Source organism: Truncatella angustata (genome assembly GCF_020726525.1).
Source record: "Truncatella angustata strain MPI-SDFR-AT-0073 chromosome Unknown BKA67scaffold_15, whole genome shotgun sequence".
NCBI lineage: Eukaryota > Fungi > Ascomycota > Sordariomycetes > Amphisphaeriales > Sporocadaceae > Truncatella > Truncatella angustata.
The window spans coordinates 362,284-389,046 of record NW_025763395.1 but is presented as its reverse complement, the minus strand read 5'-3'; the positions used below and the strand labels follow the sequence as shown (position 1 = coordinate 389,046).

Here is a 26,763-nt window from a genome sequence, read left to right as displayed (position 1 = left end):
ACTGCCGCTGACGCGAGGTTAGTAACTACGAACCCCCTCCAAGTCTCCAGAACATTTTGGAGTATCACGCACATCTACGCTGCCGCCGGCCTGTTCGACCCCCGTTCTTGCGCCTCTTTGGCTTTTGTTATGGCAAATCTCATCGGTAGACTGATCACGTTTGACGCGTGACGCGAGAACGCGACTCCTCTTCGCAACTAAATGTTTGTTACACGCAATTCCCCGATTTTGGTTGGCCAGAAGTTGTGCAAACTCTAACCAGCGAATTCGCCTGTGCTAGGAAGGCACTGCGAATAGTGTCAAGTAGTGTGAAGACTAGTCGCCTTAAATCCGAACCGACGAATGAACTCTCGTGGGAATTCCCCAGACTCTGTTGCTGCAAAGTCGCACGCACCCTGTATTAGCATAAGCAATTTCTACCTGGGGGTACATCAGTAAGGAATGCAAGCTCTTGATACAGAGTTCCAGGCATAAGGGCGGGCTGCTTGAGAAATTGTACCTCGTCAAAGAAACTAACAGCTAGCATCCTGCTATCCCAACAAACCAACAATCTCGAAACTCTCATTCCATAGCCTCCCGGCATTACCCGTATCGTAAGCCCAACTCCCATACCCAGACTCCATGCCAGGCGCCTTACCCTCAGCTGGTTTCGCCAAAGAGCAAGTTTCCAGATACTTGCCTCTCACCCCTTCGTTCATTACTTCCTTGCTCACAGCCGCCCAAACCGTCGTTGCGGCTCCCTGCGCTGCACTCATCATCTGTTTCTTAAGTACGGGGTCCTCCCATTTCTCCTTTAACAGTTCCTCAACATGACGCGTAATCCCACTTCCCTCGCTCGGCGACACGACGCCCGGATCTAGGCTATAGGCGTGCATACCTAAGGAACCATAGCGTCGATCGATCTCGGACGCCATGTAGATCTGCGCAAGTTTGCTACGAGGATACCCGTCGAACGGGCTTTTCTTGACTTTGACGTGCAGGTCATCAAAGTCGATTTGCTCAACCTGGTGTGCTTTGCTGGAGACGATTAACACACGCGATGGGTAATCTGGTGTGCCACTCGAGATCAGGGCATCCTTGAGGAGGTGGAACAGGAGGAACGGGCCCCAGTAATGGACTGCCATATGAGATTCTAGTCCTTCGATGTGGAATTCTGGCGAAGCTAGGATGCCAGCATTGTTGATCAAAACGTTAAGTCGGCCATTAGAGATCCGTAGCAGCTCCAAGGCTGCGGAGCGAACGCTGGATAGTCGCGAAACGTCAATTTTGAGAAGGTGGACCCTGTCCGAGATGATGTCGGTGTGTACTCGCTTGGCTTTGTCAAGGTCGCGAACACCGAGGAAGAGGGTGGTACCTGTTGCAGCAAGAGCGCGAGCTGTCTCGATGCCGATACCAGATGAACTGCCGGTGAGCAGCATGACTTTCTCGGTGTGAGGACCATAGGCTTTGCTGTCTTCGACGATTTGCATCGCTGTAGGCCGGCCATCCCCGGGTCCTTTCACGTTCTCCACCCTGTAGGACTCGTAGTAGTGCGACATGTTTGGTCACTCCAGCGCACTCCTTGTACTTCAGTGATGTAAATGTTGTGAACGACTCATCCTCAACATAAGCCTTGGCGAAAGGGCTTGAAAGTAATGTATGTTGATTACAGTGTTGCTGACGCCAGCAAATTTTTTTTTTTTGGTACCGAGCTTTGAATGGTTGGCCAATATGCATTAGGCGCACTTGACATCACTTCGCCAGCCTCATTCCCGGTCCTTGAAAATCGGTTGAAAGCTCTCTTGTAGGACAAATGGCTTTCGCTGCTCCAACTCCATGATCAGTTGGCCGAACAGACCATTAGCCCATGTAAACCTACGGAAGCATTAGTTCATTATTTGCATCATGCTGATGTTATTGTCGCTTACCATTGCCTGGTCCATCTTTTGACGCTATAGGCGTCGACACTTTCGTGAATGAGCCCTAGACCATCCGTGCTCTGCAGGACTTGCCGCAGAGCAGTGATAATCTCCTTGTCATCATCGCTTGTCATGGCACTCATTATTACTGACATTGGCCATGTCGCGCCAGGTCGTATGTGTGGACTACCAATTCCCTTGATGATAGGTCCGGAACAATACCACGGATTAGCTCTACTCAGCAAAAAGTTCCGCGTGTTTTGGTAGATCTCGTCCGTATTGTTCAAAAAGCCCAGGAATGGTGCAGAGAGCAGCGAGGGGATATTGGCGTCATCCATAAGGCTGCGACCGCCGAAGCCGTCGACTTCGTAAGCAAATATTTTCTTTCCACTTGGAGCGGTGACGATGCCCCATTCATTAATGGCGTGACGGACCTGTGCAGCTATGTCTCTCATCTCCTTTGCCAGTCCCGGTGGTGCGTTGGGCAATTTGTCCATAATCTCAGCATTCGTCTCGAGGTATCTTGCCATCATCATGTTGGCCGGAATGTTCAGATCAAAGGTTGCGGAGTCATCGCTAGGCCTGAAAGGTGACCGCATCAGACCTGTGTCGTTGACAGGATTGCCCATCCCGTTGTTACCCAGTGTACCAAATGCCGACATGGTCTGCGATTGAAAGGTGTATGCTGGTGGAACCCATTTGCCATCTTTATCGTAAGTAGGCTGCTGCATGGCTTTCGATGCCTTTAGGATGGACTGTATGGCATAGATCCATTGGAATTTACCGAAGAATGTGACATCACCGGTGGCGGTGTAGTAATCGTGCGAAAGCTGCAGAAAGCCACCAAAGTCATCTAACTCGAAGTTGCAGGTGTAGCTGCCAGTCGGTAAGCAGGCAAATTTTACATTGGGAGTAGAGCAAACTTACACAAAATCCCGATCATACGTGGGCGTGACAGAGTAAATGCCTCCACTAGGCCCAGGGTTCATTCCCGATTCCTTTGGTGGAAGGAAAGCATTGCAATAGGGGCTGATAACCAGATATCGTGCCTGAAGATTGATGACGCCTCGAAATACAGCAGCAACATCATCGGTAGGTCTCTGGAGAACATACTTGTACGGGGCGATCTGGTTGGCACTGTCACGAATCCACATGGCATTGATATCGCCAGTAATTACGAAGCAGAGCTCCTCTTCGGTGTTGTTGGCCGCTACACCCATCCACTTGATCGCTGTGTCCAGTGTGTTCGGCCATGTGTTCTCGAAGAGTCGAAACAGGTCCGGGTCCCATATCTGGTCCTTCAGTCGCAGGATCTCATCTTCAACTAGGCTGGAATTGAAAGTGCGACATGCTGGCACAGGTCTCATAGAGCTGAGCTGATTGGCACCCTCTGAGAACGGTTCGTGTTTTGTCCGGGAGTAGTCAGCATAGTTGGGACAAGATGCAGTGCTGGCAAACTTGACAAACAGTGCTGCCGCTACAAGGAAGGATTGGATCCACATTGCGATATCCCTCGGCTGAGCTAGATCGAACGGCAACACTAGTCGTCGCGAAGGTTGCAGGATGCGATGAAGCAAACTGCTTACTGCTTAGCTAAGAGGCTCGTGGTCGTCTGATTCGAGTTTTCCCCGGAAATCGTGGCCTCAAGGGAGCTACACACATTCTCAGACTTTGTCGGAGACCATGGGCCGCTTCTTGGCAGGTTGCATCGCGAGGCCACTTGGTCCTAGTTCCGTCCTGTCCCTGCGGATGCACGGCTGAATCAACAAGCATAAATCTCGCTTGGCGATTTAGTTGACTAAGGTTAGTCTAGACTAGGACCACTTAACTCATTAGCACCCGCAAATTGATGATGGAAATGTGTTGGTCGCGACTGTTCGCGTACGAACGTGATAATCCGAGAAATCGGTGGAGACGGTCAATTGCCATGGCAGCATCGTCCCACTAGCACATCAATAACATTTCAGGAACGACGATGGAATGCACCCGGGCACAACCGATGGTGGGCAACGTACACAGGAAGGTTGTCTTCTTGGGCGATCAGGTTCACGCTGTTACACAATTCACAACGCGTGAGGCCCGTGATTCGGGCTTCATAGAATGCGCAACCGGGGAATGACAATGTCCGAGATCGCGACATCGAATGTTCGGGACGTTGTTTAGGTCTTGAGCCTGTCTTACAGTATATAGGTAATGGACGGAAGTTGTTGTAACACATTTTGAGCACATAACAGCACTATCACCCAGGACTTGTTTGGCGGTGATCGATAGACCAAACAGGTGTCTTAATACAGCAGTGAAATGTTGGAGGCACGTACATCATGTGTGTGGAAGTGGACAGTTGTTACTGGCCTAGCTGTTGCGGAGCTGGCAGTGAAGTGTACCAAGTATATGAAATGCAGTCGAGGCGCGTCTTGAATTGAAATTTTGTGCTTCGCGACTCGGCGACAACGGATATAGTCGCGAACAGGGCAGAGAGGCAAGGGGACGGGGGACGCGAGAAAGTGGGGGATGCAGCCGCTAAAGATGGCTTTGCCGTAGCGCACGTCATAGGCGGGCTTATCGAGCTTTTTTTTTTTTGGCCTGTCCAGCTCCCAGGCCTGCCAGGTGCGTCTTATCGAAGCTCTAGCGCATGTTCTTGAGCGATTTTGAGTGATCAGGTCTCCGCCAAAAATGCGCCGGATCTTCGGATGCGCCTTAGAATGGAGTCCGGTTGAACACTTTGAGCAGCCTCTTTGCTCTTTGCCCTCTGCTCTGTGCATCTGCGTCTGCGTCTGCGTCTGCATTCGCATCCTACAACTTCTCTTGTTGGTGTGGGGAAGTCGCAAACTTTGTCCGCCTTCTAATTGTTGGAGTCTTGTTCCCGACTGCTTCGAGCCGCCAATTTTGAAGATAGTTCTGCACTTCAATGTTGTAGATCATCCTTCTTTGCGCTCAAACTCCTACCGTACATAACAAACCCAGAGCCTGTCCAGGTCTCCTCCCGGGCCATTTTGTCGGATCGAAACGAGTCCCTGCTGTCACAAAAGTCCAATTCCAAGTCCGCTCGTCCCATTCTCTGAGGCTTCGTCCTCGTTCTCGTCCTCTTCTACGATGAATCAAATCTTCGATGCCAGCGAGATCCTCTCGCGCTCCGTCGATGGCAACAACCCCGACAATGCCACCGATTACATCCTCAACAATATCCATTTCAACCTTACCACTTTGAACTACTGGAACTATACAATCTTCGGCAATGGCACAATCTCCAACGGCTCATGGTGTTTCCTCACCTTTGAGCCATATGCACCGAAACTCTTATACCCCAACGGCACTTTCATCAACAGTACTTGGTGTTACACTCCCATAAAGCAGATCGGTACTCGCGGCAAGCTTGGTATCACTTTCGCCGTCCTCTACGCCTTGACTCTGGTCTTCACCCTGCTCAATCTGACCAGGCATGGCAAACTCTATCTCCCGGTCACCAAGAGATTCGCTCCCATCGGCAGAAGATGGCAATGGTACTGGGCTATCTTTACTGCTGTTGCAGCCCTCATTGGCTTGTTCACCGGCGTCGATGTCGACCGATACTACCTCTCCTCGATACCCATCGTCCTGACTAGCTTCTTCTGGTATCTACAACAGATGGGGACCATGGCCTTGGTTTGGGAGGCCATTCGTCACTGGGGAAGTTGGATGGAACGTCAATTCATCGACCCCAACCCCTTTGTGCTACAACAAGACGACAAACGAGGCAGGTTCGAGCTGTTAATCCCCCTCTTCTTCTACTTCTGGGTCTGGCTGGTAAGTCCCCATGTCGCTACATGCTGCAAACAACTGACTTACCACCAAATTGCAGAACTTCTTCTTAATTATTCCTCGCAGCTGGGGCAATATTGAGCTACAACGCTCCGATGAGCAGACCGCCATGTTTGCTGAGCCTACTGCTACTGATGGACGATTCAAAGCAGCTACGTTCTGCTTGTTCATCGCCTGGTGCACGATCATGGTTTCACTGTGGCACTCTATCCGCCATTATGAAGAACGCAGACGCGGCTTCCTCAACCGTGCTATTGGTGGTTTCGGGTTCATGCCCTTCCGATTCGTCCTTCTGTTGCCACTCAGCTTGGCCATGGTGGCATACCAAGGTCTCGTCGCATGGGATTTCAATGTCTCTCCTCTGAAGCAGGAGACCAACTACGTCGCCATGTATGTTGGTGGTTATGTGCCAGGGCTCCTGATCATCATTATTCAGAATGCCGCCGGCTTCCTGAGGAAGAACGAGGATAAGGAACTCATTAGGCAGCGTCGTGAGCGTGGCGCTGCTCTCGATGCCGACATGGGTCTCGTTCGCAAGCCGGCGTGGTGGAGACGTGTAAATGGCGACCAAGGTGCTGGTGGCATGAGGGAAATGATATTGCGCAATGTCCGTGAAGTCGGCGGCGGAAGAGCTACACATCAAAATGTCGAGGCTGCCGCCGCAACAAGGGCTCGCGAAGCTGAGGCCCAACAAAACGCTCCAATCGAAATGGGTCAAATGAGACGTGCCAACAGCGTCGCCAGCAGCACCCGGACGGGAGCGAGTGCCCCACCTCCGTACACTCCCTACAGCGGTAAGTCAGAACAGCGTAGAGCGGACAACGTGACGCGATATGCCGCTGGACTATTGTTCCCCAACGCAGCGCCACCACCTCCAGCACAAGCAACCACAACTACAACCATAACGGCGGGTGATAGGGGCCGAAGTACTACTGTGCCATCCCGACGACCCGGTACTAGTGAAAGGAGCAACAGCACTCAAAGCGGTGTCTCGTTGAATGCTCAACCTCAACAAGTGAAGAGCATGTTGGATATTTAACCAACAGCCATGGATTGTGGTTTTCTTGTTACGTGTTACGATTGCATATGGCGCTTTGGCTATTTGGTGGGCTATCCATTCCTTATCAAAACCATGCTTCACGGATTAGGACACAGAGCCCAAGTAGGATAAACATCGATAGATATAGTGTTAATACTCGGATTCAATTTCGAGATGGCGAAGGCCTCTACTACATGAACGATAGTTTTATACAATGTACCTTCTTGAGAAAGAAAGAAAGAAAGAACAAAAGAAAGAAAGGTTGAGCGAAACCCACTAGCTTAGGCCCCTGCTCGCCTTCCACCGATGTACTATGACAGCACGACAACGACAACGACAACGACAACGACAACAATACTCCTTCTCTACGACACTACTCGAAGCCCTGATCGTAATCAGCAAACTATCTGCATAACAACTATGATCGCGGTAGCTATAGCTGATTATTTCTGAAGATATCAACACTAGCTCTACGAGTCTAGTACAACCTTTCTATACGATCGACTCCCATTCATTCAAGCAAGCTATCCTAATGCTTCTTCTCGGCCACCTCACTAGCCTCCGCGAGCTTCGCTGACCGCGCAGCATGTGCAGCATAGACATTTTCGTAATTTGCCGGTTTCTTCACCTCAGCATTGTCCCCCTCGAGCCAATAATGCCCTGCTGGGACCTTAATGTGTGCATCCTTGTATCCGTGTCCTCATACGCGAGTATTTGAGGCGCGTGGGTATATTACATCCCCTGGCATCCCAATCATTTTATGCTTCATATAGGGGGTCTCCCCTTTCCATCTGAACCTACGGGCGAAACGTGTCAACGACAAACCGTTCATTTGGAATGCTATCGTAGCACAGCATGAGGTCAACGACAGCCTACACGAATGAAACGCTCATACCTCGCTGGAGATATTTTGTAAGTTCTCGGTGCCGGTCGATGGAGTAAACGTCTTGCCAGTCACTTATCAACGGGTAGATGGACACACCGCTGCCGACTGACAATATGTAACCCTGTCTCACGATTTAGCCAGCGGCAGATATCATCGCCATAGGAATGCTTAACTTGAGTGGCGCCACTCCTGTCAGACCTAGTTAAAACGATTGAGCTCGATCGTGCAACTCCGAGGTTTATGCCGGTGAGACCCCTTTGAACGATCCAAACTAAACGCTCGCTGTTACGCATGTTAAGTATTCTAGTAGGACGCTGTGACGTGCATTGCGCGCCAGTTCAAGTACGTGCAGTGCAGTCAAGAGATGTAACAAGGAACATGTTAGTAAGGCGAAAGTTGTCCCGGCAGTACAGCACCGCATATGGTTGCCCCCCAGGACAGCCCCTTTAGGCCAATCAGCCACCAACAATCACCTACGCATCTCTTCACTTGTTATACTAGTGTTTATCGCTAGACTATTACAAGATAGGTCACAGCGTAAGATTATAGATCGATGGTAAGATTTGCATGCAGATATATAAGATGTAGGAGCAAAATCTCAAAAAGCTGCGTGCAATAATTGAGTGGTGCCAATAGACAGAAAATGTGCGGACAGCTCCGGCGCGCCGCCAATAGGGTGAGCAGGTGAGCCAGCGCTGCCTTAAAGCGCGCGACGATCGCGCAATCCCCGCTGAGGTGCGGTGAGCCAGGCAATTCTGCCTTGCAAACCTTCCTGATGAAATATTGATATGGCTACGACACACTAATTTCCGTTGCGTCTGTAATTTTCTGCTTGGGTTTGGTTCGCTATTCTGTGCATACACCCTAGACCACGAGAGGTGGCGGCAGTGGAGCGTGCATAAGAGTTTTAGTCCTCCCTCGGATCGAATGTCTACTAACCTAGTAAAGCTTTCGAGTGGCACACGACAGATTGATACAGAACTTTTCTCTTCACGCATTACGCACCTTCTGTACATCATAGCGGCTCCTGAACTCGTGAGTGCCGTGACGTGCTCTCAAACCTGATCTGTGAAAGTCGTGGCCAAGCACGTAGGCCAAGGTTGCTTCCCTACCCTACAAATACAGAACCGTAGTCGACACAGCTAGTCAAACATCCATACCTTTCCTCGAGGCAGTTCTGCACCTCATATACGTACGGTCACGAAAAGTCTCTATAGTTGGCCTTTCGTAGTGCTTATAAGCTTTGTTATTAAAGCGATTCGGTCCTTCGAGCCTAGCGTACACCACCGCATCGAGAAATACGTCGGCTTCATGGTCACAAAATCTCAATTCCTTTGGAAAATAGCTGAGGAGTGGAGATTCGCCATCCCTTAACGTCTATATTTGCTGAATTTCCAGCTCTTCGCAACTCGTAGTCTAGTCCTCATAACTAAAATAACTACATTAGAAACAAGAAAACAACAGCCAATAAGCACCGCTGCCCACCTAAATTCTGCTAACTTGACAATTTGCGCCGTAACCAGTAGCCCAAATAATACAACCAATCCATAGACGAACATGTTAATCCCAAGCCTTGCCCCAATATCCCGTAGTATAGATATGTTCGTAACTAGAATTGGAAATATATTAAGGGCAGGGTCACTACCAAAACGGAATAACACTGACTAAGCACTCATTACAGCGTTCTTTACTCCGGGTAGCTATAGACAAAAGACTAGAATAAAAGTTCTAGGAGATTATAACAATAGTAGTATTCTAATTGCCTAGTACATCTACAAAGTAGTTATTTACGCGACGATTATATAAGCTGCCGAAAATTATTAGACGGTTTTACAAGCGATATTACGAAGACTCCCCCGGTTCCATTTATAAATATTACGAGGTATATAATAAACAACGAAAGGCTCTAAGTGAAGTATATAATATGCTTTTTATATAACTCCTAATATTTAATCGCTTAGTCCGGGTAAGGCGAAATTTTGCTAATCCTATAAGCCCCGCCTTAACATGTTTAGTACCTAAACGTAAATTTAGCGGCGAAGCCCTTGTATATAGCATCCTCTATATACGCCTATAGTGGGCCTCCTTCCGAGGACTTTCCCGTTCTAATCTCAAGGTTTTTCTTTATAAGCTATGGAATTTGTTAAGGTAGAGACAATACAATATCTTTCGGCTATATAGTATTATTCTGCGATACGGCCATTGTTTTACATTATGTATCGTCTCTATCTTTTCTCTCTATCTAATTATATACTCTGGAATCCCTACCTCTTTATAGTTGTCGTTCGTGATTTCTGTATGGAGACAACTTATACGAATCATCCCAGCTAGCTTTACCGCGGGATCTTAGGACACAGAGATCAAAACCTTAAAGGCTATAAATCCTCCACTGCGCGTAGAGTATACGATAGATCGACCATTACACGCTGCGGTGACACTTCCACAAAGCCCGTCGGGGTTCATGACTTTCCCGAGACTTTCTAAGAGCTTTGCACATAATGTATAGGGAAAGGCTAGAGGGCTATAAAAAGATCTTGTTCTCTGGACAACAAGCTAAGCGCAATGGGATCGAGTACTTCTGGGTGGACACGTGCCGCATCGACAACACAAGTTCTGCCGACCTGAATGACCTACGTCGAATCTCTAGCAGTGTTTGTACAGCTTGCAAAGTATTTCCATCCTCGTTCTCCGGGGGTTCAACACCCATTGAATTGCCTTGGCTAGTCTCTTCGTCGTCGCTGGCGTCCTATTGTGTGGGTTTGCGGCACCTCGTCACCTTCGAAGGACCATTATCTCCTTTCTATCCACCACATTTGGAATGAGCCTGGGACAGGAGACGATAAAAGGGAGGTGCTCCTGGCCAACTGGCATTCTGATGATGGTAAATGTTACCAGATTAACGATGGCCCAATCTCTTTGGGGAGCCATAAGGCTTTCCCTACGGCTCCCATAGACCCTCAAGGTGCCGATTTATGGTGCCAGATTGACCTACAACTCCCTATGAACATTCGTGATTACTATACGCTTTACTGGGTTTGGGAATGGCCGACTATTCATAGTAGGACGGCCCCACAAGGCCGTATGGAGGATTACACGAGTTGTATGGATGTTCAAATCCTGTCGGGCATTTCAGGATGGGCTGGTCTCATTCGAGAAAGGTCAGGACTTAAACTTCGCTGGCATCGAGGAGCTAATGCTTGTGGGTGGGATGTCAGTTACGTAGCGTCATAGCCATAATTACTTTGGGGTTGGCTTCGAAGCAGGTCTTCTGGTCAATTTACCTTACGGCATCCTCTTCATCATTTGCATAGCCCTCTGGTGACTCCTCCACCTTGCTGAGGCACAACTAGCATTTCTCGATTGATGAGACGGCCAAACGTTCAGATTTTGCGACATGAACGGACTAAGAAGGAAACTTTCTTTACAGAGGGCAAAGTGAACAGTGTATCTCAAACTTTCGCACTTCGATCTGATGATGCTGGTACTACCATCAAAATGGCATGGAACGAATAATCCCAATCAATCTCAGTCTCGTTTCCAAGCCATGTAGTTGGTTTCGCACCAGCAAGAAGCCCTGTTCCAGCAGGATTCGCGGCCGGCTCCTCGTTAAACCACTTGACATGCTTGGAAATCTCATCACTAACATAACCGATGCAATTAAACCCGCTCAATTTATTCACACGATACTTTAGCGCTTTGAACCAAGGTTTAGATCCACGCAGCTTACTTATCTGGGCAGATTGATCCGAGAGCAGCGGCGATGAAGCGATGGAGTGTGACGATGACTCGGTTTATATAGACTGCTCTGCAAAAGCGATGGAGAACAATTTGCGTTGGAGGTCCCGAGATCAAGACCCCTGGAGCGTAAGTAGATATCACTTATTCACTTAGTAACATTGTCACACGACATAGTTGCTTTATCGGGAAGCATAATGATGTCGCCGAGTTCGATGAGTTCCTCCGGTGTAACATCGTCCACTTTTGCTCTTTGAAGTAACACCCGTGGATCGTCTATTATAAAATCTACCGGCTCTTCTTCAAAGTCGGAATCAGAAAGCACCTCACACAGTATGGACAGCCCAAAAAGTCCAGTATTTTCGAGATGTTGAGAATGGGCACTCTGGTAAAAGTCGTTACGTAACATATTCGTAATACTCACTACGCGAGTGATGAGACGAAGCTATTGGTCAAAGGCTGGCTTCGCGTTATGATTAGCAGCCAAGGCCGACCTAGCACAATCCTAGAAGTCCACAACAATACGACTAAGGAAGCTGCGTTGTTCGCGCTTATTCTGATAAAGTGGTCCAAGGTTGTCTAGTAGTTTATAAGACTCTCGTTACGTAGTGTTAATCAATAGTGATCCTAGCTGCTCTCTTAAGGGCGGCTACGCCGACTCGATCGTATAGGAGATTGTTCTATGGGTGCGTTCGGAAGGTCTAATCAAGTTCGTCATAATGAACCGCGCTACTATTTGCCCCGCGATTTTGGACGAGAAAGTAACCAAGATTAAGCGGCCGTTTCTTGCCCTGAACAAGTTCATAGACGGCGGCCTGCGCACTAGGTTCAAGCACCAAATCGGGTTTGGTTAGCACGCCGAAAGTATACTTACCATTCTCGTCGTACTCCTTAACAAGCTCTAAGATCTCTTATATGGCAATGTCGACGATACTCGGCAAAACTAATAAGATAACTATACGGTCTTATTTAATATAACCTTTAACTAAGTCCTTTATATTAATGTGACGATTATATTATCGGGTTGTACAACCACAAATAATATAATGTAAGGGGGTTTATGCTAACAAGATATGCTAGCCGCGAATAGAAGACTATAGAGATAGACCTTCGAATATACTAAGTAAAGAGATTTACAAGTGTAGTCGTCAAAGCGTGAGCTTTACTTATGGGTAAGATAGATGCTTAGATTGATTACTGAAGTAATGACTGTCTATGTAGAGTAGGAAACCTAATCCTTATTATATCCATTTATTCCTTCACTGATGTTGTTGGCTTACCTCTGGCTTATTGTTGGCTTACTGCCGAGTTGGTGATCTAGGAGTGATCCTTTGTTCGTGCTTACCTTTGGCTTACTGATCTAAAGGTGATCTTGTTACGTGACCCTTCCTTGTTGGGCCAGCCGTTAGGCGCCCTGCCGGCTGTACATATGTGGGGCCCTTGGCCTGCCTTCCGGCCAGGTTCGTAACATTAGGTTCTCCCTCTCTTTCGTCTTAGCCCTCTAAGACTTGGTTCCTTAAGTAGGTCGCCTTTTGCCTACTTGTCGTTTGGTGAGTCTTTCTCCCTTGTTTGTATGTTCGTGTGATGTCTGCTTATCATGTCTAGTCGTGTCTTAAAGTCGACACCTAATTTTACAAAATTGTCGAAAACTGAGTAACGCTATCGCCTCGCCGCACTTATTAAAGAGTTGGGTTACGACGTGATGCCTTGTTCCTTATGTTATAAAAGAGGTTGGAAATATCGTATAATGGAGGGGACGGATCGTTGTAAGGAGTGTGTCCGTCGTGGTCGTTCTTGCGATGGTTTTAGTGTTCCCGTGTCTTCCTTAACCCGGATTGTGGGCGAGTCTTAGCGTATCCGGCGCGAGGAACGCGAGACAGCTAAGCGACTTCGTCAGCTATATACGGAGACCACGGTTGCCTTAGCGAAGCTCGATCGTTTAAGGGTTTAGCGCGAGTCTTTGTTGTCGCGGGGTTTGGAGATGGTAAACCGCGGTCTTTAGTCCTTTAATGAACTGGATAAGGAGGAGCGTGATGAGTCGGAGGCCGTAATCGTTACGTAGGCTGGTGGTGCTTTCGGGGTTATTAATTAAAACTCCGTGGGATTCTTACCTTTTGAAGCCGTGGCTTCTTTTAGTAATCTCGTAGGATTTCTAGAGACTTCGTAAAATGCTTCGTAAGTTCTTAGGTGTTTTCCGAATATAGGTAATCCTTCCATTTGACTTTATATTTATATTTTCGATTAATCTTTTAATGTCTTAAGATTTTCTTAATTTCGTAATCTTGTTAACTAAGCTGTTCCGCTTTTAAGTTATCTTCTAGTTTTACATTTACTAGTACTAGTTCGAGTAAGGCTATATATACGGTTAGAAATATCCGTATAGTTTTTAGTAGCGATAGTCGATAATTAACTAGTGAAATAACTTCGTTAATTTTAAATGGTCTGATTTTCTTAAAATCGAGTTTGTCGCTTAGTCGCTTTATTTTAATATTTTTACGTAAGAGGTAAACCTTATCTCCCCTCTTTAAGGTTAGTCCCTTAACCTTATTCTTATCGTAATATGTTTTTATACGTTATTATATAAACATTAATTCTTATTATAATAATTCTTATAAGTTTCGTAGCTTATCGACGTATTCGATAACTTTCGGAGCTTTTTCTCTATTTAACGGTTCTTTAGTAATGTCTAGTTAATAGCTATAGTTTGCGTAGAATGGTAACATTTTAATGGGTTTACTAACCGTATTATTATATATAAACTATGTTATAAGTAATAACGATACTTAATTATCTTATTCGTAATTAATATAGTACCGTAAATATTATTCGAGCGTTTAATTAGCTCGTTCCGTTTATTTATCCGTTTATAAATGATAAGCTATAAATAGCTTATACTTAACGCCTAACTACGTTATAAGTGATTTCCAGAATTTTAACGTGAAGAGCTTGTTTTTATCGGAGATGAATTCATCTAATAGCCCGTACTAGCTAATCATTACTCGTAAGATTATATATACGAGTTCTTTTATATTACTAGCTTCTTTATACGGAATGAAGTAAGCGTACTTCGTGAGTCGTTTTATAATGACTAAGATATTATCGTATTTTGTACTTATTATAAGTTCTTTAAATAGTGGTAACTTAATAATGAAGTCCATGGTTATTAATTTCTATACTCGGTTAAGTAGTATTATTAGTTATAGTTCCCCGTAAGGCTTATATCGTAAAGCCTTAACTTTATTATAAAGGTTATAATTCTTAATATACTTTTATATATATTATCTTAAGTTAGTATAATCGAATTTTTGTTAAATTCGTTTAAGTGTCTTAAATACACTTATATATCCTTGAAATAATAGTTCGTAATAGTCTTTAATAAGATCGTCTCGGAACTTCTCCGGAATTTATAATTTGCCGTTATATTTCGTAACGTTTTCCATTCCTTTTACTTCTAACGTTAAGTCGTGGAACAAATCCTAAAGGTACGGTTTTATCGTAACTTTAATCTTACTTATCTACGTGTTTGTTATGTTTACCTTAAAAGTGGCGTATATGCTTATAACGGGTATAAGGTTTCCATCTTTATTTATCGCTAAAATAACGTGTGTTTCTTTAAGTGTTACTTAGAAGTGGTTTACCCGTCGGCTAAGTATATTTACACGGCCGTTATCGGATCCTTTCCGATATATAATTATAAAGTTATAATTTATAAGGAATTCTACTTAACGTACTTATCGTTTGTTAAGTTCTTTATTCTTAGTAAAGGATATTAAGTTCTTATAATTTATATACACTTTTATAAGGTATATGGTTTTACTAAGATAGTGTTTCCATTCTTTAAATGCTTTAATAATGGCTATTAATTCCTTATCGTAAATCTAATAATTTAGTTTTAGTTTATTAAGCTTCTTAGAGTAAAATGCGACGGGGTGAAGTTTCTTATCGTTTCCTCGTTAACTGAGCTATCCTCCGATCGCGTAGTTTAACGCGTCGGGTTCGATTTCGAATTCCTTATTTAAATCGGCTATAGTTATAACTGGTTCGCTTATTATACGAAGCTTTAGTTCGTCGAATACGTTTTGCTCTTTCTTTATCTATTGGAAAGGGGTATCCTTCTTCGTTAGGTCCGTTAAGGGTTTATTAATCTTTCCGAATTTAATAATGAACATCCGATAAAAGTTTATAAGGCTTAAGAAGGATCGTACTTTTATAACGGTTATTAATGTAAACTAGTCTCTAATTATTACGATTTTAAAATCCTTTATCCGGATTTCTCTTAAGGATATAATATATCTTATAAATATCACTTTTTTTTAGTAAAATTCGCTCTTTTTAACGTTAACTAACAAGTTTACGTCTTATAACTTTTGTAACACGGTAATAACATGCTTTTTATATTCTTCGAGCGTTTTCGAGAATATAAGGATGTTATCTAAGTATATTACGACGAAGTCGTCGAGGCATTCTCGTAATACTGTATTAATTATATTTTAGAAGTTGGCTAGTGTATTGGTTAAGCCAAATGGTATAACTAAGTATTTAAAGTAACCGTACTTAGTCTTAAATGCCGTTTTCTATTCGTCGCCTTCTTTAATTTTAATTAAGTTATATGCGTTAAATAAGTCTAAGGCCGTAAACTATTAGGCTCCGTGTAACTTGTCGCGTAGGTCCTTAATTAAGGGTAAGGGGTAACGATTCTTCTTTGTAATTTCGTTAAGTTCTCGATAATTAATGTACATTTTCTATTTAACGCTTCCGTCGTGGCTTTTCTTAGGTATAAATAGTACCGGAAAGCCTATTAATAATATTAATGCTCGGATAATTCCTTTTCTAAGTCCTTTAGTTATATGTTCCTTTAATACTTCTTCGTACTAAGGTTTAACCGGGTAAATTTTCATGAATTTAAGTTCCTTTCCCTCTTAAAATGGAATCTTATAATTAAATACCGAATGCGGTGGTAATCTTATATCGAGCTTTCCGTTAAATAGTTTCCTAAACTTATTATATTCTTCGGGTATTATTTTATTTAAGTTTAATTTAACATCTTTAGTTATTAAATAAAATCCAAATGTTTTAGGCTTGTTTAAGGGTTCTTTAGAACGCTTTTTAAAGGCTAAGTCTTTACTTAGTATATCTTATTGGAAATGGCTTGTAATCTAGTTTACTTTAGGATTACTCGCTCGTAACTAAGGTATCCTTAGGATTAAGTCGTAATCCGTAATTTCGGTAATGTCGTATTAGAGTTATTCCTCTCGATTTTAAATATAAACGGGGATATACGTAATCTCTTTATTTACAAGTCCGTTATTATAAATAACGAATTCTTTATCTACCGTCCTAAGTGTATAAGGCGTCGTTTTCTGCTTTTAATCGATTTAAAGCCTATTAACAATTTATAGCGAGATAAAATTTCCTTAAGCACCCGTGTTTATTAAGGCCTTAATATCGTGTCTTATAATTCGAACCTTTATCGTAAGGTGATTATATATATTAGTTGTAACATTATATAAGGACCTTTCTTTTAACCGTTATTATCCCGTTATAGACGGTTAAGTTCTTTTCCCGATCCTTTCTTAATAAGTCGGCGTCGCTCTCGGCGGTTTATAACTTCTTATATAGCCTGAGCGTACCCGCGTTATTTACTAGCTTTATAATCCTCTTCTTAAGTTCCTAGGGTATTGGCTCGTCGTCTTATCGCGGTTATCGCGAGGATTACGTAGTTCCGTAATGTTTCGACTTAAAGTGGAATGACTCCGTCTTATTTCAACTCGTGTTATCGATCTCGTATCTATCTCTAGATTCTATTATTAGGCAGATTATCGGGGGTTAGTGCTCGTCCGTAAATCGTAACTTAATTTACTAGTTCGACGCTAATTCTCTAGCGATATAACTCCAGACTAAGTTATCCCCATTATTAGTAAACATCCCGATATATTTCCTTAAATGACGGCTAGCCATTATTATCGTCGTATTCTTAATACATTTTTCGCTCGACTTCCTCGAGTAAATATTTGTAATTGTTATATCCTTCCTAAAGTGGCGATTTACTTAAGAGGTCTCTCTTAATAATCTCGATTCCCGTTAGTCTTTCATCGGGGTCTTTATTTATAGTATCGCTATCGCTATTATTATCGTCGATATTAAGGGTTTTCTTATTTTATCGTTCCTTAAGTCGTTAGCTTAACGTATAAGCTTCCTTTCTTTCTTACTTATTAATGTTAAGTCGTTAAGTAAGATACTAGATTAATCGTTCTAGTTTAAGGCTCTTTCCGTTTATAATAACGCGGATTACGTATTATTAGTAGTATTATTATAAGCCTTTCCACGCGCGGCACTTTATATCGGCGTGTTTTATATAAGTGTCCTCGTAGTATTAATCCCAGTTAACCTGTCCCTTAAGGCAAGCGAAGTATTAGCGAGGGTTTATAATGAAGATAACGTATCTTTACGGGTCTCGGTATCGTATTACTACTTCTCTAATCTTATCGGCTAAGTAAGGTTTGTTAATAAACCATAATACGATTTTGTTTAAAAAGAATTCATGCTTTAATTTTTCTTCGAAGTGGAACGTATAGTTCTTATCGATATATAAGGTTTAAGCGAGTGTTTTATATCCTTTACTATTTTTATATAATATTTAATTATCTCCGAAGATGGCTCTTAGTGTCCATTTCTCCCATCTTGTAATGCTAAGGTCTTGTACGTCGTTTAGGGCTTAATATAACTCTTAAGGGGTATGAAATAATTGTTTTACGAAGACCATAACTCCTATTTCTTCGAGGGTGTTTTTAATGAGTACTCGTAAAAACTCTTAGGTGCGAATAGCTCGATCCATAAGGTATCGAAGCTTCGTAACTTAGTTGTCTTAATAAACATTTTCTTAGTGTCGATTATTATCTACTCTAATGTTAAAACCACTTCGGTTATTTACGGAATCTTTCTTTAATTCGTACTTTAATTCGTTCTCTAAACGGGTGGGTCCGTCGTATTCCTAGGTAGCTAGTACGTGCTCCTCTAAATTACTATACGTGTCTTTTGCTTATGTTATTAGTTGTTTACGAACCATGTAAAAGTTACGTGGTTTGGAAGGGTACTAGCCTTAGTCCCTTTTGCTAAAGGCGTGCGTATTATAGCCATCGTCATAGCAAAATGTCTAGTGTAAGTCCTTATATAGTGGTTCGATACGGGTGGTCACGTTAACCTGTCGTTCTTCCGTATTACTAGTTTTAGTGGCTACTTAAGCCTGTCTTCCTTCCGGAACGGGTTTAAAGCCTCCCTTTTTAGGCTATCGGCATTCGTTAGCGAAGTAACCCTTTCTATTATAGTTATAACATATAACATCTTTCTTGTCCTTCTTAGGTCCTCTTCGTTTAGTGGCGTCGAGGTCTATAAGTCCGCTATGTTATCTATATAACGTCTTGTTACGCCAGCTATTATTACGTGGTTAATTATTATTACGGCTTTTCCCCATGTTCATTCTAAGCTTCTAGTAATTGTCGCGGTTACTATTTCCGGATCCTCGCTTTTCTAGCCTTCTCTTATATAGGCGATTGTCGATCTTGACAATCCTTTCGACGTAGTCGTCGAATTCTTCCGGTCGATCTTCCTTAGCGACTTTATCCTTAACATCTTCGCGTAGTCTTACGTAAAAAAGTGTTATAAGGGCGTCGTCGTCGCTTTATATGGTTCTAGAGGAGATTTACTTAAACTCGGAAGTATACTTAGATATAAAGCCTTTTTATTTAAGTTATATAAGGCGTCTTTTTACGGTTCGTATCTTATTTAGGTTACCAAATGTTACCTTAAGTTTGTCTTCGAATTTAGCGTAGTTAGCGAACATTTCGTTAATACTATCTTCTCGACTAACTTCGGTATTATTATTAAGGTAGTCTCTTATAATTGGTTCGAACCATTCGAGTGCGTCTCCTCGGAGGAATCTTATAATACAAAGGATCTTATCGGATGGCGTGATAATTTTGTCGCGGTAAAATCGTAGATAAGCCTTACATTAAGTAAGGAATCCTTAAACGTTCCTATCCTTACCGTCGTATGCTTACGGTACTAGCATCTTATATCCGTTACTCCTATACGCGATCGCCGGCGCTAAAGTAATAAGGGGTATAATAACAAGCTGCTCGTTTAGCTACTTATTATCGTTTTTAACGCTAATGTAAGCGGCTTAGAGTTCGTTATTCTAAACCTAAAGAGCTACTATCTATTCCTAAAGAGCTCGTATTATCGATAATACGTCGGCTCCTCCCGTAAGGTTATTAACAATGCTCCCGTTACGAGACATCGTGTATTATTCCTATATAAAGTATTACTTAGTACTTTTCGCGGATAACGTACCTAAACAAGAGTGATTAAAATGTAACGATTATATTATCGGGTTATATAACTACAAATAATATAATACAAGGGGGTTTATATTAACAAGATATACTAACCGCGAATAAAAGACTATAAAGATAAACTTTCGAATATATTAAGTAAAGAGATTTATAAGTGTAGTCGTTAAAGCGTAAGCTTTACTTATAAGTAAAATAAATGCTTAAATTAATCACTAAAGTAATGACTGTCTATATAGAGTAAGAAACCTAATCCTTATTATATTTATTCATTCCTTTACTAATGTTATTAACTTACCTCTAGCTCACTATTAGCTCACTACCGAGTTAATAATCTAGGAGTGATCCTTTGTTCGTGCTCACCTTTGGCTCACTAATCCAAAGGTGATCCTATCACGTGACCCTTCCTTATTAGGCCAGCCGTTAAGCGCCCTACCGGCTATACATATATAGGGCCCCTGGCCTGCCTTCCGGCTAAGTTCGTAACAATTAATTACATCGTTTTTAGTAATACTTTAAGTAATAATACGTCAAATTCCTAAGATATTAATGGTTATAAAATAATCTTTATAATATTTATATATTTCGATTTTAAGAACATTTTCATTAAATACGGCATTATTATTACTTAATATATTAAGTTGTAATCTTATTTTTTATTAGCTTAAGTTTTATCTGGTTATTTATGTTGTTTAGAAATTTCTAAATTAATTTAACCTTTTTTTTAAAATAACTATAAATTCCTCGCGAAACTTAAAAGCAAAAGACACCTTATAATAAAATGCCTTTACTTATATCTTATACTTATTTAAAGCGTATAAATTAGCGATTATACGTATACTTACGCGGTCTTTATTATTACGTCGAGAAGTGATTTATATTATATAACGGGTGTTAAGACTTTAATCTCTATGGAATAGAATTTTAATTAGGCTTTTTAGTAAGGAGGACTTCCCCGAGCTTTGATTTTTAAATACGACAAGTGTTGGAATATATAATTCGCGGTCTCGTACGACGGTTGACTACGTAGTATAGGTAGTCACCGGCGTGCTAGCAGTAAGTTACCACAGCCACGATGTGGCTGTCGGCAGCCAGCAGCCGTACGGGTGAACCCCAAACCCCTATCTATAGACCACGTACGAGGGGAAGAATCCCTTCTTCTCCTTCGTATGACAGCGCTAAATAGATCTATTTGTCGCCCACACTGTACGGAAAGAATTGAATGGAGAAGCCATTCCATAACAAGCTATAATATATGCGAGATTGCATAAGAACATGTTAGATGCTAGTCTTCTGATTATACCCAAGGTAAAGAGGTACATGTTGACCAATGTTTAAGTCGCGAAGCTTGTCAACCTTTTCAAGTAATACAAGGTCCGATAAGAGGGTATCATTCTAGTTAAAGGTCATATTAATCTTATAGAAAATAACATTTAGTATAATGTTAATGTGTAAATTATTAGAAGAAAATGGATAAGGCTATTATTTTAATTAGGTAACGAAGAATTGAGATAGAACAAATCATGGAGAACTTAGATATCATGCCGAAGATCTGTCTGTACATTTTATAGGTGAAGGAGAGTTATTCGCCCTGCCAAACTTCCGACAGGTAATAAAGGACTAACAGTTTTATAACGAGATCAGGCTGCTACTCGACTTGTGCTATAACAGTCCAATATGTTTGGCAAAATGGATGTACCCGTATAATAGATTAGGTAGTCGATGGTGTTCCTTCCCCGCTTTCGAGAAGAATGAAAACGAGATGCCATTATTGTCGACGGGGGGACAGGCAGAGACTCTGAAAAGACGATGACTCAAAAGAAAAATACCCACTTTTAGGAGTCGAATCCGCTTTCACAAGCTAAAAAACATGGGTAAGTTATGTCTGACAAAAGATTTATTTTAGCCGATTGGCCCAACGTATTATCTTACTCGGTAAGCTCCGATAGGTTCTTTGAATATAAATAATACTGAATTTCTTAATGCTCTGGAAGCAAAATATCTCTACCCGTTGTGCTGTACGTTTCTTGCATTCCCGCTTCTTACCAGTTTACTTATCTATCTCCTCATCTTTATATTTACTTAAACACGGAAGTCTACCCAACCATGTCTTCAACCCTTAAAGTAGACATACTGGTAGTCCCGGGTATTCCTGCCGTAACTGCACCACTACCATATGGCCTCAGTCCAGTATGGTCGCCAATGACAGCAACACTCATATCGGGTGCAGAAGACGCAGTCTTGGTAGACGCATTCATGACGATTGCTCAAGCTACCGAACTCGCAGACTGGGTTGAATCCTTCGGCAAAAACCTTACTCATATTTATATTACTCATTCCCACGGAGATCACTTTTATGGATTGCCAATCCTGCTAAAACGATTTCCCAAAGCTCGAGCAGTGGCTACTGCTCAAGTCGTCGAGAATATGAAGAATGTGGTTGGACCCAACGTGTTTGGCGCTGTTTGGGAGAAAATGTTTCCAGGGCAGCTCGAGAAGCAGCAGGTCCTGACGGAGCCTTTAGGTTCTAGCAACACCATCCTTCTCGAAGGGCATGTGTTGAGAGCCATTGAAGTAGGACAGTCTGATATGAATGACACCACGGTTCTACACATCCCGGATCTGAAATTGGTGGTAGCAGGCGACGTCGTGTACAATGATGTACACCCGTCGCTAGCAGCAGTGAATACCAAACAATTACAAGACGCTTGGATCGCCAGTATTGACAAGGTAGCCGCCTTGAATCCAGAGACTGTTATCGCAGGGCATAAGAGAATTGGAGCGTCGGATGGAGTGGATAATTTGGCTGCGACTCGAGATTACATTCGGGATTTTAGTCACTGTATGGCTGAGTCAAAAAGTCCCGACGAGCTGTACCATGCGATGATGGAGAAGTATCCGCATCGTGTAAATCCCCTCGTTGCTTGGAGGAATGGCCTTGGAGTTTTTGGAAGAGGTGCTGAAATCCTACGCAAGTAGGCAAGTCATTACCTCCGTACGTTACATAGAGATGCGTCGAACAGTCACACTAACCTAACCTAAGCAATGTCAACAGAATCGGCAAAAGTCTGTACCCATCCCCACTTAATTTACCCCAACGAAACGAAACCCCCGCGCTGCCTTTTTTCATATAATTCTTTATTTCTACATCAATTCAAGATGGATTTGAATGAGTATAGTCGAATTTCAAGCGCAAACCGTCAAACTAATGGAGAGTTTAGTTCTAAAGCTCGAATGAGCATTTTGGGGTTACGCGTGGCTGGTATTCGAAAGGTTGATATCGCAAAAGCTATAGAAGCAAAAAGTGTTAATAGTATGAACCATATTTGTAACGCAATTAAAACACGTGGTATTAACAAATCAGCTTTTCAGAAACGGCCACCTAGGAAGCTTAGTTGACGCTCAGAGAGACGACGTGTTTTAATTGCAAAAGGGAACCCTCGTTTTACCTACGCTGAGCTTACAAGGCGCTTACAAGCCAATGCGAGTGTCAGACGTTAGTGTTACAAAGGAGTGCTAGGGTGCTAGTATTGACTGAGCCCTACTTTATATTATATATGGAGGATTCTAGCCCTTACATACCCTATTGTAATCCGATACCGGATAAGCTCTGATATATCCCTCCCCCTTATTAGGCTTCGTCCCGAAGCTATCGTCGACCTCGTTGTCGTTAACCTCGTCGTCGTTTCTCCTAAGCCCTGTTATCGCCTTCTTCGAGGCTATCGTCAATAACGCTACTTTTACGTTATTGCCATAGCTGCCACGTTATTGCCATAGCTGCCACGTTGTTGCCTTATACGGCTACTTAAGCGTTATCGATTAACCTAGGTTGCTTAAGCGTTACCATCCTCGATCGGCTGTCCGCTACCCGTTGCCACGCTAGCACGTTATCACGCTGCCACGCTGCCACGCTACCACGCTATTTCTGCGCTAAAGTCGTCATCTGTTCCGGAATCCAGGGTCCTAAGCGCACGGTCTAATCTGACGATCCAACGGTTCCGGGGTCCGAGGTTCACGTTCCAAGCTAAAACCGGGTACCGGCAACTCTGACAATACGCGTATTAGACGCTATGGTATCGGCGCTTTTGCACTTCAATTCTCGCTTCCACGAAGCTCCAGCTCGAATAAGCTGTTTAAGCGCGTAGTATTATAATATTCGTCGCCCTTAAGGTCGCTAGTTATAGCCAGCTCCTTACGCCGTCGACTTATTCCACATCGAAACCCGACTAGGCTACGGGATCCTCTTGTCTTCGGCGACTCTCTCTCTCTCTCTCTCTCTTTGTATCTCGTACGATTCCGCGGCGTCGACGATACTCTCTCTCTCTCGCTCTCGCGCGCGCATAACGAAGCTAGTGCTTTTACGCAGCTCTGACACGAGGAATACGCACCCTATCTTCTGCCCTAGCGGTCCCTACGTCGTTAAGGGCTTAGTATGTCAGACGTTAGTGTTGCAAGAGAGTGCTACGGTGCTAGTATTATCGCGCTAAGCCATACTCTCTATTATATATAGAGAATTCCAGCCCTTATATACCTTATTACAATCCGATACCTGATACGCTCTACGCTCTGATAGTAAGCTCCAACACCACTAAGAGAATATTGGCTCATCATCACCTAAAGAAATGGCGCGCCGTAAAGAGAATGAGCTCTCAGAAAAGTCGGCAAAAGAACATCTTGCTTTTTGCCGAGAATACGCAACGCCGGCTAAGTTACAAAAATGATCCGGAAAATCAGGGCTTTAGGTTATCAGATACTAAAAAGAAAGGTACCGGGCTGATCTCGTAAACCCACAGGTTCATGTGAAATCTAGGATTTCTCTTATGGTATGGGGGATGACCTGTTACGTAAGGGAGAAGGTGGTATGTCACCTTTAGTGTTTTGCGAAGGCGATCTGGACGCTCCTCATAAAGGAGTATCATCAAAGTCATACCAAACAGTTCTAGAGAAAGTTCTTCTCCCTCTCTACGAACCTGGTGATCCCTTTATGCAAGATAATGCGAAGATTCATGTTAAAGGGGGGTCCCCAGAGTGGCTTGAGGATCACGGTATATGGACTATTAAGTGGCCAACCCATAGCCCTGATCTAGACCCAATCGGACACGTTCCGTTGGTATGGAATATCCATCAGTCATTTCGGTGAAAATCCCTGGCAGTTTTGATGTAAATACTTTGATCCAACACTAACTGGAACGTGTATTACCTGCTATGACAGTTTCTACAGTTGATATAGAACACTGTTGCAGTGAAAGTCTGGTATGACGCACTTGAAAGGAAGAGCCTGAATCTACTCGAGCATAGGATGGTGAATACGGTGCTCGCATGAGCGTGGGACCGCAAGTGTAACGCTCTAAGCGTGAAATGATAGTATAGGTACTGTCAAGTAGTATATAGAAGTCTAAGTTTACAAAAGAGAATATCGGTGTACAGAAAGTGGGCATACACCGACTGGCTAAGTCACGTGATCACCACTTCCCAAGTTCGGTGATCCGCGAGCTCGTCGCCTTAGTGTGCGGAGTGCTCCCCGTACACTGTGGCCATCTATAGTCATCCATATTGCCACACTATCCTTCAAGGAAAGCTTACTAACTTGCTACCAGTACCATAATCGCCTGTTAGTTGGTCATTTTGGGTTGCGACCGCCCAATATCGACGGGAAGCCGGTTTTAAACGTGGACTCTTTACGGGTCATCTTAATATTCAACGTAGCATATGATACCAACATCTTTCCTCTCGAGCTACATGGTCTCAACTTGTCCGGCTGTTATATGATTCTTTGTTATACTGGAGCACGGCCGGCGGAGCTTGTAAACAACGAGAGGAAGAAACCTACAGACGGTTTCCTTGAGAGCTTCATGGTGCGAAAGCGGTCATGTCAGCTGGGTGCGCCGGTATCGAGGCTGAAGAGGACGATGACACTCTGGAGGAAGATTCCAGTGAACTCTGCAAGCTTCTTTTGCGAGAGACGATCGGGCGTGATCGTCCAAAGGCGCTCTGCTATGAGGACATCCTCATGATCTCGTCAGGCGAACAAAACTTCTTGTCAGGCAAAGGGTCTGCAGGCTACACGGCTCCTATTGACCGTAATGTCCCACTAGAGCTTGCGCCTGAATTATCGTCAAGGATGGCGCAAGCAGCCATGACAGTCATAAACGTGTGCGAGGACTTCATTTATGATGGGAGACCTAAGGAATAGGCAGGAATAATACTCAATTTTGCGCAACAAGCACATGTTCTACTTTTACCAGATTTCTTGTCACCATGATATATCTTTACGGCGATACTATTTCGCTCCAAACGATCGATGCTTTCAACAAAGTTATATTGACGTTGTATCTAGCGAGACGACACAGCAATAACCCAGACAGCAGGACTGTAGAAATAAATCATAAAACCACAAGTGCCATGTAAAGCATTATAAGCTCATAAGCCGCGCTTTGATTCGTCCCATACGGGATGAAGCAAAAGAATCCATTGCATTTCGCAATACATGAGGTTCATAACACGGTTGATATGATGCCTAATCTTTAGCAAGCCGAGACTATCGTGCATCAACGTTTTTGTATGGAAAAATGGAAAAAGTGGCACGGGCCTTGGCAATTTTGGCGAAGGAAATGCATTCCATTCGCCTTGGAGTCCGAATGAGTTTAATTTTTGACACGCTGATCTGGAGAGTTGGAGCTATTGGGGCTTTTTCGTACTTGGCCATGAGGCTTCAAGAGTTTTCGGCTAGCTGAATGCCTCTGCCCTTGTCCTGAACCTGCCACTCTCTATGCCATCCTACCATTCCGCTGCCAAGGCACTATAAATTCCCTCGAACACTACAGTAGAGAATCCACCTCGCCTTGGCAACTGACTAACAACAATGTCTGCGCCATATGACGCGGCGTTTCTAAAATGTGTTATTGAACCGTATTTAACACTACCGTGAGGGTCTTCGTAGCTTCTTGGTATGCTCAGCTTCATCTTAGTCTCAGAACCCGCCACCTCTGAATACTGGCTTTCAGTCGTCAGTTGAATATCCCATACTGCAACCATATCAACCGTTCCGTTAATACCATG

General features: G+C 43.4%; 7 protein-coding genes across 7 annotated transcripts; 5 read left to right on the top strand and 2 right to left on the bottom strand.

The window, feature by feature from the left end:
- Window positions 1–289: 289 nt before the first annotated feature.
- BKA67DRAFT_145459 (uncharacterized protein) lies at window positions 290–1,641 on the bottom strand. Its single transcript, XM_046095083.1, has 2 exons — window positions 500–1,641; window positions 290–376 (listed from the first exon to the last, which is right to left on the bottom strand). The coding sequence occupies exon 1, from the start codon at window positions 1,536–1,538 to the stop codon at window positions 531–533; it is 1,008 nt and encodes a 335-aa protein (XP_045950902.1). The 5' UTR covers window positions 1,539–1,641; the 3' UTR covers window positions 290–376; window positions 500–530.
- BKA67DRAFT_145458 (uncharacterized protein) lies at window positions 1,642–3,791 on the bottom strand. The gene is made up of 3 exons (XM_046095082.1): window positions 2,826–3,791; window positions 1,908–2,774; window positions 1,642–1,854 (listed from the first exon to the last, which is right to left on the bottom strand). The coding sequence occupies exons 1-3, from the start codon at window positions 3,398–3,400 to the stop codon at window positions 1,746–1,748; spliced, it is 1,551 nt and encodes a 516-aa protein (XP_045950901.1). The 5' UTR covers window positions 3,401–3,791; the 3' UTR covers window positions 1,642–1,745.
- A 747-nt stretch (window positions 3,792–4,538) lies between these two features.
- On the top strand, window positions 4,539–7,108 carry BKA67DRAFT_589001 (uncharacterized protein). The gene is made up of 2 exons (XM_046104417.1): window positions 4,539–5,681; window positions 5,737–7,108. Exons 1-2 carry the CDS (start codon window positions 4,992–4,994, stop codon window positions 6,733–6,735), a joined length of 1,689 nt encoding a protein of 562 aa, XP_045950900.1. The 5' UTR covers window positions 4,539–4,991; the 3' UTR covers window positions 6,736–7,108.
- A 3,011-nt stretch (window positions 7,109–10,119) lies between these two features.
- Window positions 10,120–11,134, top strand: BKA67DRAFT_542728 (uncharacterized protein; the record flags this gene model as incomplete). Its single annotated transcript, XM_046101150.1, has 3 exons — window positions 10,120–10,290; window positions 10,346–10,779; window positions 10,972–11,134. The coding sequence occupies 3 exons, from the start codon at window positions 10,120–10,122 to the stop codon at window positions 11,132–11,134; spliced, it is 768 nt and encodes a 255-aa protein (XP_045950899.1).
- Window positions 11,135–21,578: 10,444 nt separating this feature from the next.
- BKA67DRAFT_588995 (putative metallo-beta-lactamase domain protein) lies at window positions 21,579–22,719 on the top strand. The gene has a single exon (XM_046104416.1). It carries the CDS (start codon window positions 21,811–21,813, stop codon window positions 22,681–22,683), a length of 873 nt encoding a protein of 290 aa, XP_045950898.1. The 5' UTR covers window positions 21,579–21,810; the 3' UTR covers window positions 22,684–22,719.
- A 1-nt stretch (window position 22,720) lies between these two features.
- BKA67DRAFT_588993 (uncharacterized protein) lies at window positions 22,721–23,398 on the top strand (the record flags this gene model as incomplete). The annotated part of the gene is made up of 3 exons (XM_046104415.1): window positions 22,721–23,017; window positions 23,069–23,228; window positions 23,287–23,398. Coding segments are annotated over exons 1-2 (299 nt in total), but the record flags the coding sequence as incomplete, so codon positions are not given.
- Window positions 23,399–25,235: 1,837 nt separating this feature from the next.
- On the top strand, window positions 25,236–26,004 carry BKA67DRAFT_145273 (uncharacterized protein; the record flags this gene model as incomplete). Its single annotated transcript, XM_046095081.1, has 1 exon — window positions 25,236–26,004. A coding segment is annotated over one exon (483 nt), but the record flags the coding sequence as incomplete, so codon positions are not given.
- Between the last annotated feature and the right edge of the window lie 759 nt (window positions 26,005–26,763).